General features: G+C 41.1%; 1 protein-coding gene across 2 annotated transcripts in view; it reads right to left on the bottom strand.

The window, feature by feature from the left end:
- Positions 1 to 3,688: 3,688 nt before the first annotated feature.
- The window catches only part of rasa2 (RAS p21 protein activator 2), a 28,908-nt gene continuing 19,873 nt past the window's right edge, over positions 3,689 to 12,723 (bottom strand). The window contains exons 10-25 of one of the 2 annotated variants that reach the window (XM_026192272.2): positions 11,592 to 11,745; positions 11,324 to 11,472; positions 10,906 to 11,020; positions 10,239 to 10,313; positions 9,950 to 10,073; positions 9,393 to 9,499; positions 9,203 to 9,286; positions 8,986 to 9,063; positions 8,828 to 8,901; positions 8,521 to 8,627; positions 7,747 to 7,829; positions 7,256 to 7,464; positions 6,503 to 6,606; positions 6,219 to 6,269; positions 4,962 to 5,139; positions 3,689 to 4,278 (exon numbers count right to left, since the gene is read on the bottom strand). In XM_026192272.2, the coding sequence (XP_026048057.1) occupies positions 4,248 to 4,278; positions 4,962 to 5,139; positions 6,219 to 6,269; positions 6,503 to 6,606; positions 7,256 to 7,464; positions 7,747 to 7,829; positions 8,521 to 8,627; positions 8,828 to 8,901; positions 8,986 to 9,063; positions 9,203 to 9,286; positions 9,393 to 9,499; positions 9,950 to 10,073; positions 10,239 to 10,313; positions 10,906 to 11,020; positions 11,324 to 11,472; positions 11,592 to 11,745 (1,723 nt within the window). In that variant the 3' untranslated portion in view covers positions 3,689 to 4,247. The remainder of the gene's footprint in view (positions 4,279 to 4,961; positions 5,140 to 6,218; positions 6,270 to 6,502; positions 6,607 to 7,255; positions 7,465 to 7,746; positions 7,830 to 8,520; positions 8,628 to 8,827; positions 8,902 to 8,985; positions 9,064 to 9,202; positions 9,287 to 9,392; positions 9,500 to 9,949; positions 10,074 to 10,238; positions 10,314 to 10,905; positions 11,021 to 11,323; positions 11,473 to 11,591; positions 11,746 to 12,723) is intronic. The other variant, XM_026192275.2, reaches the window with a different exon arrangement.

Below are 12,723 nucleotides of genomic sequence, written 5' to 3'. Positions count from 1 at the left end.
TCAGACCAAAGTAATAAAAGTCCTGCTACCAACACTTTTAAAGTGTTTCTAGGCAGCCAAGCTAGTTTCCATCTTTTATGCTAAGATCTACATTTCCAACTGTACAAACGTCAAGCTCGCTCATCACAGTTTGCCACAAAGCCAGCTTAGCCTCGCTCTGAAAACTAACTTTCTACAGTTAGAGGGCATGAGATGATACCTGCAGCCTATTCAGGTTGCACAGGTAGTCCAAGAAGAAGGTTTTTGCTGCATCTTCCTCAAAGTCTCAAGAGTGTGGAGGAGATACCAGGGCGCAAGCTGTGGCATAGGGCTTTAGACGGGTATCAACCCAGCAGCAGGACAGGTAAACGCTCCTTTGTGCGAGGAAAAACAGCATGAGCACGCTGTTAGACACAGGGTGGCGAGAGGGTCCAACATATTTTTGAGTCGGGATGAGAAATTAATTCAGCAGAATTTAGTTTGTCTTATTGGTGCAGCCCATCTATGCAATCCCTCCTTGCTAGCCAACAGTATCCTGACTGCTGTTATTATGGAGATAATAATCTCGACTGTCAGACTTTAAGTTGGCACAGTGAGCCCTGGGTCGCTCCTGGTGCACGGCCTAATGAGCCCAGTCCGTTGGTGGTTCCTTCACGTTGAAAACATTGGTGCCATTGGCTGGCCCTCAATCTGCTATAGACCTGAATCCAATTGCAAACCTTTAGCAAGTTATACGCAAAATTACACAACTTGTTTCTTTGTCTGAATCGTGGAGGACACTGTACGCAGGTCACATCAGCGCAGTAGGAAAACAGACACCTAACAAACAGAAGAGGCACTGGCAAAGTGTTTTTATTATGAAGAGACACAGAATAGACCATTTATGGAAAAATAAAATGTTTAATGTGTATAAAAATAACAGACATTCAGAAGAAACGAGCTGGAGATGTGACAATAACATCGAACTGCTCACCGTTTACTGGACAAGAAGAGACTTTAGCTTTAAAAAAAAAAAAAAGAAAGAAAAAAAAATTCTACAAAGCCTTCAGACGGTCATCTGCACTCACACTTTGCTTTGACACAGAACAATCTGATTGGCAGGAGAAAAAAAAAAAAAGATTGTTTCAGATACACCTGCAAAAACAAACTGCAGTGATATCAGATTTTGGTCCTTCTTAAGAGCCATATCAGATCTGCATGTTGGCTAATACCTTAATTTCCCCTGTGTTCACCTGATAGATCAAAGCACATATGGACATTTCCCTTCCTGTTTGGTAATCTTATGAAATGAAGCTGGCTGTAGTCCAACAGGAAAGTCACATGTTTCCACATATAACAACAAACAAATGAAGAAACTTCCCCTATTAAAATCAGACAGATTAAAACAACCCCACCCCGTTCACGTTTTATGAAAATAAGCACACATACACCACCCTCTAGTTTACTGGCCTTATTAAAACTAGCAATGGAGTTAGCATGCAAGCTTATGCGATACAACAACAATTGATTCTACGCTAGCTTTCCGATTCAGATGTCGAAGTTTGACATCAGAGATTTGTTTTTATTCAGCGTCACTCAAATCATAAGCAAAGTCCATTAACCGAATCGGCGTGAAATCACTTTACAGTTTTATTTTGGCTCCGATCAGGCACGTTGTTCACTACTGACGTGCACGTGAACACGCGACATTCACCGCAGTAACACTGTGTTAATCAGCTTCAACGAGAGGGAGTTTTGAGGGAGTTATGGCCACGAGGAGCCAATAAGGAGTGCGCACGGGCATAGAAAACACACACAAAACAACAACAACAAAAAAAAACAAAAAAGCAGAAAGCATCCAGCCTTGACGAAGTCGACAGACTGAGAACAAAAGTACCAGCTGAGTAATACATTAAAATCAGTGTTTAAAAGAGAGAAAAAAAAAAGGTACAAAACATTTTCCTAGAAAAATATATTGTTAAATGTACAAGACATGCAAGTTAGAAATAGATAATGGACCAAAGACACAACTCATGAAAACAATCACAGACAAATAAAAGAAAAGACACAGTTAACCCTGTAATATCAGCATTCAATGTTTAAACTTTAGATGTTCAAAGGAGACCCGTTATGCTCTTTCACTGCTCCATGTTCGTATTTCTTCTCATTTGATCGTCTACCTAAAATAACCTGTTTGAGCGTTTGTCTCTTTAAGGCTTTGTGAAATCCTTCCTTCTGATTGGATGCCCTAGATATCCCCCTATATGGAGCTGAGATGACCATATAAGGGGATATCCACTCTCTGACATCATCACCATCCATGAGTAGAAAAAACACAACAAAACAACCTCTGAAACAGTGAATGTAGAGCAGTGTGAACTTTTAACTCTGCATACACTTGTTTATATGAGCACCCACAATTAAACCTGTAAGTATATGAGAGAATTTAGAAGCATAACAGGTCCACTTTAATTTTGTCTCTATTCAACACTTCATCGTTCAAATGGGAAGCAGACTCAAAACCACAGGAAGGAACAAAAAAAGAACTCAAAAATCAAGACTGAATCAAAGTGATTGTTCACTGGTTCTTTCAGAGGGAAAAAATGAACAAAAATCCCCCTCCAAAAAAAACAAAACAATCCTCCGACTGATAATCAAAATCAGCCTAACTGGGGGGAAATTTTGCTGGTTACCACTTAAAAAATAAAATTGAGGAGCTGGTTTGTGTCAGTTACAAACAAACTGAATTCAATTAAAATGGAGTAAGACCCACAAAGTAAATTTGATAATCTCTATTTTACGCAATCAATCTTGATTATTTGCTATTGCTTTGTTCATCTGATGCAACCCTACTCCTGCAGGACATGCATGCTAGAATATGAGTAACTTTAAGAGTCTGACAGTTTGTAATAACATCATATTTTTCCCTTTACTACACAGACGTTTCTCTACTGGTCATTGCAGCAGAGTGCTGTGGCAAACAGCTGTGCCACATTTCAAGAAAATTCCCTAAAGACGATGAAACAGAACAGCTGGAGCCACGATAGTAAAGAAGGAGGACATAACGTGCGCACTGGCGGAGATTGTCTGGACTAAAGCGTGAAAGACAGGGGCGATTTTGTTATTCCAATTGGTTCCTCTCTGCAGGTTGAACATCATTTCTTACATAAGCCACTGTTAGTAAGGTTTCAAGGCTCTCAACACGACAGCACAGATCTGACGCACACCGTACCGATACGATTCACAATCACAGGGAAATACAACTCTTCACTACAGTCGTGCTATCAGGATTCAAAACTGAACGCATGCAAACTGCTTGCCTTAAGTCACTAAAAAGTAAAGGATATGTTAGCAAAAACGTACACATAAACCAAACATATATATATTTATATATATTCATCTTATTTATCTCCATTTTTAAACCATTTGTATTCAAAATACATTAATTTCTTCAAGTTCATGTTCAAACCTATGAAATCGTCTTTGGTCAAGAAAAATATCTTAAAATCTACAGGCTATAAATGTTATTGTACAGGAATGAAACAAAGGATCATGTAACTGATCAAAATGGGGAAAGCTGATACCAAGTATCCAATCATTTTCTATTTGGAGTGCTCCAAATATTTAAAGTGCTTTTGCATTATTCCCTCAGCATTTGATGTGAAAGAAACATCCGTCAAAGTAAGGCAGACCGGTTTAAATGTTCTTTGAAAATATACATTTACATTTGTTCAGGAGGAGGAGAAAAGACTGAAGTTTACGGGGGGGAGGGGCCTCCAGATTGGTGATTAGGAATCAACTGTAAAGACAGATGTTCACAGATGAGAGGAGAGCATCATTACAGCTGTTCGTATAAAACTCTGTGAATAAAAGAAAAAATTAGCAGCCTATTCACACACCATCTAATGATGCCCATTTCACACAGCTGTACGTAAAAAGGGGGACATAAGTTAAGACACGGATAGAATCTGTGACCTTCACTGCAGAGGACGGGGAGGAGATGAGGCAACATACTTCAAAAAAAAAGAAAAAAAGAAAAAACACCTAAGGGTTCATTCCTTTCGAGGATGAAGGTGCGATCCTGGTCAAGCTCACAAGCTTGTTCTGGCTCCCCTTCTCGGGCTGTCACTGCTGTAGTGGACTCATGACATGTGGAGGTCAGGTGGCGTATCATTCACCTGGTCGCACCTTTTCTCACTGGCACAACTCCTGGGGCTTCTAATGGACAACGTAGGCGCTTTGTTGTGATGCAGGCGTGGCTGCTTTTGGACCAGATCGCCCCAGCCAGGTTAAGAGGTTTTTCCCACTATGGGGTTGTCACTGAAACGGGAAGGAAGACAAAGATAATGAGTAAGTGATCTTTCTGAGAGTCCTGGGCCACAGCTGTAATAAAACATTAAAGTTAGGGCGTTAGTCCCTTTAAGTCAAACTTTCTTTTGTTATTTCTGCAAGCTTCCCAGCTTTACTTTTAGTGTCCAAAACTTTTGAACTGATCCTCAGGTGTAGCGGAGATCCAGGTGTTCGTCCTGGATCATCATTATCATTATAGGGCAGGGATAGAGGGGGCCATAGTCAGAGCTAGGATTAAGGTTTGGCTTTGCTGTGTGACGTGATTGTGTTTCCATGTCGAAAAACTATGACATCACAACAGTATTAATGGTCCCTTGCAGTATTAAAACCTGGACCAACATCGATGATGATGATGATCCAGGGACAACAACAACATGGGGATATCAGATGCTGCCCTGTGCACCTGTGATGTCCTTTGCAGGGCTTTAGATCACAACTTTAGCGTCTTATTTTGAAAATTTCCCATTTTTCTTTGCCATCGTGTTCTGCACTTCCTCTACCAATTTAGATCACATAGTCCTACTTTCAGCATCCACACTGCAGAATGTGTTTTAGTATTATTAATACGATTTCCACATCATTTACCGTCACTGCATTATATACTCATACTGCGTAAAACTGGTGTATTGTAATAATGTAACATGGAGACTTACAGGCTGCCGTACTGCCGTACGTCATTCCTGCTATTGTGCTGCCGCTGCAGCTCCTCCATGATGTTTCGGAGCTGTTTCAGTGTGTGAAAGGTCTCTTTGGGTTCCTGAATGGTGAACTTTGAGTATTCCTCCGGCTCTCGCTGGGGGCCCTGATACACTGCCAAACTGGCACAGGCATCTGTGGAGAGGACAAACATTACAAAGTGCAACTTCAAGTGCTCGGAAGTGAGATGGTGAACACGAAGACGGCAGGAAACAAGTTTTTATCTACGCGACGATATAGTGAAGTAACAGCTTCATTAGCAGTATGTGCAAAACAGTTTACCCTCGCTCTTTTACACAGACACCAGAGTGAAAGTAGAAAAACTGAGATGGCAGACTGGGTGTCCGAGGTGTTCAGCCCAATGGGGAAAACCATGTGATACAAAAAAAGGAGGCGTGTTTAATAGTTTGTATGAAACGTGGATGCAAACAGTGGCCCTGAGAGGTCAAATGCACTGCAAGAAAACACCAGTACATAGAAAAACTCCTGCAAAAGCACATAAAACACAAGAAAAATAATAATAATAAAATTACAAAACAAAACGGAAGTGTTTTCCTCCTGTAAGCGCGTCCCAGTGCAGTCCGGTGCATGTTTTGGTTTCTGTCACTTCCACAGCTCGTCTGTCCTGTTATTGTCTCCCTAGAAACACTTTGTTGTGTTTTGTGAGATTTTCCTGCTACTTTCTTATCTTGCAATCCATTTGTCCTCTCAGAGCCACCGTAGATTTAGCTTTAAGGTCAGATGAATGAAGCCTGTGTAAAAGTGCCCTAAGTTGGCCACCAGATGGCGATAGCTGTGTCTGTTAAAGGACTTCTGTTACTAGACAAGTCTGTGGGAAAATGTTTATTGAGATAACCAAACAGATTCCCGATGACTTTATGGGCTTAGTCACTCGTTTTGGGTCACACTGAATAATAAATTAAATCTATGTTGTAAAGTTTGGCGATACTGTGTTTGAGGAGGATTATCTGTGGGATGGTTACCAAATGCTCAGCAACAGATGATGTCACAGTAGCTACGTGACCATTTATACTGTCTGTGGTTTTGATTTAAGATGTTGGTGCTCTAGTGGTCCTGAATTAGACCAACTTCACCTCTAAATCACCAGATGAAGGCTGAAAATGAGTTGTCCCGCCACACTGGAAATTAAAAGTTTTGCCCTCAGTGGTTCGTGTGAAACACACCATAGTGTGGAGAATGAATGAATTTAAAACCTGACATCTTCATACGTTGATTGCTTTGATGGCTGATCCCACAAAGGACAGCTGCTGGTGTTTAAAAAAAAAAAAAAAAAAAAGCTCGCAAATGTCTGAGAGACAAACACCAGCTGATCTGACCTCACTCTGCACAACACTGGGCCTAATGTATACATAAGGCTTGTAGTTTTATACGATTAAATACCCTAAACTGAACGTCATATCATGAGTCAGCTGCATTTATATGAACCATACCCTGCTCTCTCTAATGAAGCATTTCTGAAAACGATGCTGATACTGACCCTCCATGCTCTGAAGCTTTGTGTCGTTTGCTGAGAGGAGTGAGAAAATTCTCTCTGCTTCTCGGTCACAGTCTATATCCAGCTGCAGGTTGGCCAGCATGGTGCTGAAACAGGAGAGAACACAAGTGTAGAGAAATCTTTGCAGGAAAAAGCAGCAAAAAAAGGAAACTCACAAACTAAGAAAAACAACGTAAATACATGCATCTCTCCACACTCGCACACATCACTTACACTACAGACGTTAGCATGAAAGTGCACCATCTGACTCATCTTTGTAAACTTGCTAAACATCTACAGAGGCGGTGAAGAAGATCGACAACATCAGAGCAGCTAAATGACAGTCCTCAAAGTCAGTAGCTGATAAATGAAATCAAACACTTCTCAATTAAAGCTCAGTTTAGTCCCTACAAAGCCTCTTCCTTATTGAAAACTTCAAACTTAACCTGCTTTGATGCCACGCTGAAAAGACTTTTCTTTTTTAACATCATATAAAAATCAGAACACCTGAAAAATCCTGCTTTAGAAGTTTTCTATTTTCCATTTGAAATGTCCTTATAACAAGAGAGAATGATTAAAAGGTTAAGGTTTGCTCGTGAGCACCTACACAGTCAGTCAAACTTAAGACCAGCAGGCAGTTTTATTAAGCGTTTATTGTGATCTGCAACACACGCCCCACGTATGGCAGCGAGGGTACTGAACCATTCCCCCCCGCCCCGCCCCTCGCGGTGGTGTTGATGTGGAGGAAAAACTCACGTTGTGCAGGGCTTGCAGCCTGGAGCGTTGCTACTCAGGCTTTGGCAGCACTGCCAGGCCCCGCTGGTGTAGTTTGACGGGTGGAAAGTGGCCAGGCGTCCCTCGTTGCAACGACTGACCTGGCTCAGGACCTCCAGCCACTCGCTGGCTTCCACACAGTTTCCAGCCTGGACGTAAAGAGGCTTCTCAGAGTGGACCACCTGAAACATCTGACGCAAGAGAAACAAAGTAGTTAAACTATGATGTGACCGTTTCGTTCCCATAAAGGTCATTCTGAGCGCAAGAAACAAAGCGCCCCTCTACACCAGCAACAACAACATTGTCATTTCTGTACTTCATTTGAAAGTGAACGTGCCCATGAGACCAACAATGCGCAGTTTTCACTGTTAATAACAACAGGAGGAAGTGACACTGGCACTGACGTTTCCATTTTAAACGGGTAATACATGAGAAGTGATGACGGGGCCATGTGAGAGGGGGAACTGGCTTACATTTTTGCGGTTAAAGGCACTTTCATCCACTTTCTCCACCGCCCGGATATTTTTGACATTAATGGTGCGGTCGGCATCTTTCCCTGGGGAGAACAAGTCATTCTGTTAGGTTTACGCACAAACAGCCTCCAGTCTCAACAACATTACCGTTTAGCTTAAATAATGAGCAGAAGAAAATAAAACATTTTAACTTCTCCTATGAAAGTAAAAGCTGCAGTTTTTGAACAGATTTTTTGGGAAATTCCTTGAAGACTTGAAGTTTTATATTCCTATCAACTGGCTCCAATGATTGATGATCAATCTTGTTTATTATCACACCCTCTCTCTCTGACAATTTACTGAGCACTCGAAACTTTCCTTAAGTATCACAGAAAGGCAGTATTTACTCTGCAAAGCCCTCAAAACATGCATTTCATTAATCAGCTGATGCAAAGTCAACACGCAAGTAATCAACACAGGAAACTACAAAAATAAATCAGGTCATTGTATATGCTTATTGTCCAGTACTTTAAAAGGCATAAACAGAAAAAAAGTGCTTGTATGAATGGGTGAATGAGGCAAGTATAAAGTGCTTTGAATACTCAGTAGAAATGTACTATATAAAAGAACCAGTCCATTTAATCTCTTAATTTTATAAGTAATATACAAGTAATTACTTTAGCTCCATCTAGTGCTAGTATCGGGAACTTAGCATTGCGTGTAACCCGTGCATACGTGTTTGTCTCATTAGTTTTCATCACATTCGAGTATGAGATTACAGTAAACTGGTCTCACCTTTATGTTTGTGGTAGGAGAGCTCCCTGTTGGTCAGTCTGAGCCACCTCTTCTTAAACGTTTTCATTCCAGGGGGTTTTCTCCCCTGAGCACGTTTCTGTACTTCCCTATAAAAGGACAATTTATTACTTCAGAGTAATCTTTATGCTCAAATGATGTAATTAGAGTCTTCTAACAGGACATAGTGAACGCCCTCAAACGGTTATCGTGTCATAAAATTCACTTGTTGTTTTATGCCTACTCTCAAGGCTTCTTTATTACCAAGTGAGAGTTCTCAGTTCTGCCCAGACTTGAACTGAACACTCACCCCTCCTTGAGAACGACAGCGTCTTCCAGCCCACTGGACTCCTTACTGACGTTGGAGGAGATTTCATCCAGAAACTGGAAACAAAATGATAACAGCCATTAGAAATGATGAATCCTTTTATAGACCTTTATGTGAGTATGTGAGGGGGGAAAAAATACCTTTTTAACTTTTTCGATACACTTCTCTTCCTGGAATGATTTGAAGAAGTCATACATATAGGTTTCTTTAAAACTGGACTAGAAAGAGAAAAAACAAAGTGGGTTTAATTAGCATAACAGGAAAAAAAAATGCATTTGGAAAGTGCCTCTGTTTGTCAATTACTATAAAGTGGACAACACGTAGTTCACACTAGAATTTCAGCAATATAAATCTTACCAGCTTTTTTGACAAGCTACCCCAGCTGCCGAGAGTCTGAATGGTTTTTGAGATGAGTGTGAGCGTCCGGGAAATCTCGGGATCCTGCAGTTACAGAAAATGTACAACGGCACCGAGGTTAACCGACTGAGAACGTAAACTGCAAACGCTCACTGGTCATTAGCGCTGAGAGTGGGTGACGTGTACTTACAGGATGATGGGAACGCAGTTGAAAGGAGTGAGGAGAGAGAACAGCGACAGCAAAAAAGCGCAGAAACACAAAGCTGCTGACGGCTGAGTACTGAACATGTGGGTCGCCTGTGGAGAGGAGAAAGAAACACCTGAGAAACCAGCAAATTCAATTCAATCGGCAAAAAAAAAAAAAAGGCGTATAAAATAGAGATATTTTATACGAGAAAAGCTCAAAACTGTCAAAATAGACCAAAACCTCAGGAATGTATCGAGCACCTTGCTGAATCTATGCCATGAAGAATTAAGTTAGCTCATAAGGCAAAGCAAAGGTCCAACCCAGTAAAATCAAGGTGTATGCAAAGAAAAGACTGGTGAGTGTATATATAAATATACCAAATATCATTTGGTTTAATATACTGCTGTGGACTACTAAGGCATTTAGCCAGCAGCAACATCGCAATCTGCTAAAAGCCCGGCATAATGACATTTACGTCACAATTTACACACCTGCTGTGGGTGTGCATATAACCTTTTGTCACAGCAGTTTTTCTTTTTAACACTGGCTCTACGTTTTACCTGGAAAGCGTTTGCAGGCCAAATGCCTCAGAGACCTGAAGACGTCACACATTAGTGGTGGGCAGTTAGAACTTGACTGGGTGATGGAGGAGAAGACTTTCTGGACGTAACCCTGCAGGTTTTCCTGCACAGGTAAAGTAAAAAACGCACAACAACTTAGCATCACTTTAAAATGTTTTAAACAGAAGCTAAAAAGTGGATAAACACTTTTTTCGCAGTTTTACGACAAGCAAAGCTTCAATTAATCCTGTTACAAGACTGATAAATCTAGTGAGATGGGTGCACTTACCTTGTTGACCTCTACATTGTCACCTTCCTTTAGTTTAATAGGGTCTATCTCACAGGTTTTGTTGGATTCACAAATCTGTTAAAGATACAAGGGGGAAAAAAAAAAAATCAAGCAAGCAAACAAAGAACAATTAGTACAAACCAAATCTTTAAATTTCAAGTGAACAAGAACTGAGATTTGCTGCTGTGTGGAGCTGCACGTTTATTCAGATTTTCTTGAAATTGGAGGGACACCAGCTGGACACGGTGAGTGAGAGGAGGGACTGAAGGCATTTTCAACACCAGCTGTGTCTTTTTGCTTTATGTCGAAGAACTCAAATTAACTAGCAATTGTAAGTCACAGATAAAAGAAAAGACCAAATACACAATAATGCACACTCTGTAGATACAGTTGCAAGAAACTGTGGTAATTACAGTGGCCTTCAACCTGTACATCTAGACCAGTGTCAACAAGCCAGACAGGATTAAAAAAAAATTACAGTTTTAAAACCGTTTAAAGGAAAATACCCTGCGCCTATCCAAACCCTCCAATTACATCTGCACATCTGCAGACTAAGGCTGAAGGGCAGATGTTTAAGTGGATTTTTCCATTCTAACCCCAGTGATTCATGACTATTCTGGCATCGACACAGGATGTGTGTGTGTGTGTGTCTCCTTTTTACTCATACCTCATCTATTACAGGCTTCAAGGTGACAGATAGGTAATTCTTTCCCACAATCTTCATCATGTCATCGATGCAGCGCGTTGCCAGCGAGTTGCCACGGAATATAGTGTTAGCCTCCCTGTATGGACACAGATATTCCACAGACACCAATTAGACTTTATTTTGTGACTAGAATTTTTATGAAGTTTCAGAATCAGACCGTCTGAGTCAAGACGAGTAATTAAAACCACATTCACTCTTGAAGCTCTATTGTATTTTAGAGCTGCTTCCTGTTTTATTGCATTAGTCATAGCCAGAAAGTTGAACTGTTTGTTAGGGAAAACACAGCGTGACTGCAGTGCAGTAACATCTGTTTGCATGTTTCTATCCGGTGTATCTACTTGGCTTGGTGTAAAAAGGTATGTGCCAGAGGAGTACTCACTGAGTGTTGTCCAGCTCCAGTGCTGCCACAGCAGAGACAAAAGGCACGAAGCGATTGTTGTGGAGCAGCAGTCGGACCATCGGCAGAACGACCTCGTATCGCTCTCTGCAAATGTCCCCCAGGATGTGTGCTGCTGATGCTGAGATGGGCTGAAGAAGGGTGAGAAAAAAAAAGTGAAAAGAGAAAAGACAACAATATCGATCTCTGCATCGTCTCAGTGTGGAATTTTCTCATCAGGATTTGCTTCGACTTAAAGCGTCTGTCTCACCTTCACATCTGGGGATTTGAGCAGCAGGGTGCAGAGTGGCGTGTAGCAGGCAGATGGCAGCACTGTGTCTTCTATGTAGGTCAGCTTCAAACGCAAGGATCCTAAATCATCAGACTTGGATTTGTTGCCGTTCCCTTTTGGCTGAAGGAGATACCTTATGGGTGACAATAAGAGAAACAACACATTACTGTGCTGTGACTAATGAGTCATCCTCTGAACACATGGAACCTGCGACTTATCACATAACCAAGACAGAAACCAGATAACTGAGAACATGTGTGTCAGTCACAGACAGCCTGGACACTTTCATAAAGTATTAACTCTACAACACAACCCACCTAAGATTACACATAATTTTAAAAAAAAAGAAAAAAAAAAGCTGATCCTGCTTGTTTGATACCAACTGTTTAACACATCACAGACCAACTGTACCAGAAAAAAGCAGCAAAACGAACACTGAAGCTTCCAAAAACACTTTGCAGGACAGAAGAAAGCATCTTCATTTGTCAAAATGTGCTTTTATCCAATGTCTTACCTAAATATATGATGAGTTGTGCACATATACTCATGCAGAATACAGTTGTCTGAGTCAAACACAGAGTTTAAACCTGCAATATTTTTTTTCACCCCTCCACAGCCAATTGAGGAAAGTGGAAACAAATTTTGAACAAAACAGCTGACATGTTATTATCTTCGATGCAGATAAAGATCGAGAGCTGCTTATTTGAGCACGCAGCGGTTTACATCTGGTGTGCATCCATCCAGTTAACTTAAGACTTCTTAGCTCTTTGTTTTAATGCACAAACTTCTAGTAGAGATGCCAGATTGTTGTACATGTACTACAAAATTGTGGGAGCGCCACACCATCTGAGCATGGTATGAAAACATAACTAGCAGGACAGCAGGAATAAATAACAGACATGAGGAGTATATACACAAAACAGGAGGAAGGGGCACAATACAAAGTCACACATTAGAGGACAGGGTTGAGAAAGTGACGAGGGTTACATAGGCCATGACTGATATTGGTGGGTGTGTGGGTGGCAGGGATAGGGTGCGGTGTGGTGGAGGTGGGAGTGCTTGTTTATAGTGGGGGTGGTCCAGGCAAAGAAGCAGCTTATGACCACTAATA

This window comes from Astatotilapia calliptera, chromosome 14, assembly GCF_964374335.1.
Source record: "Astatotilapia calliptera chromosome 14, fAstCal68.1, whole genome shotgun sequence".
NCBI lineage: Eukaryota > Metazoa > Chordata > Actinopteri > Cichliformes > Cichlidae > Astatotilapia > Astatotilapia calliptera.
This window is presented reverse-complemented; position numbering and strand designations above follow the sequence as displayed.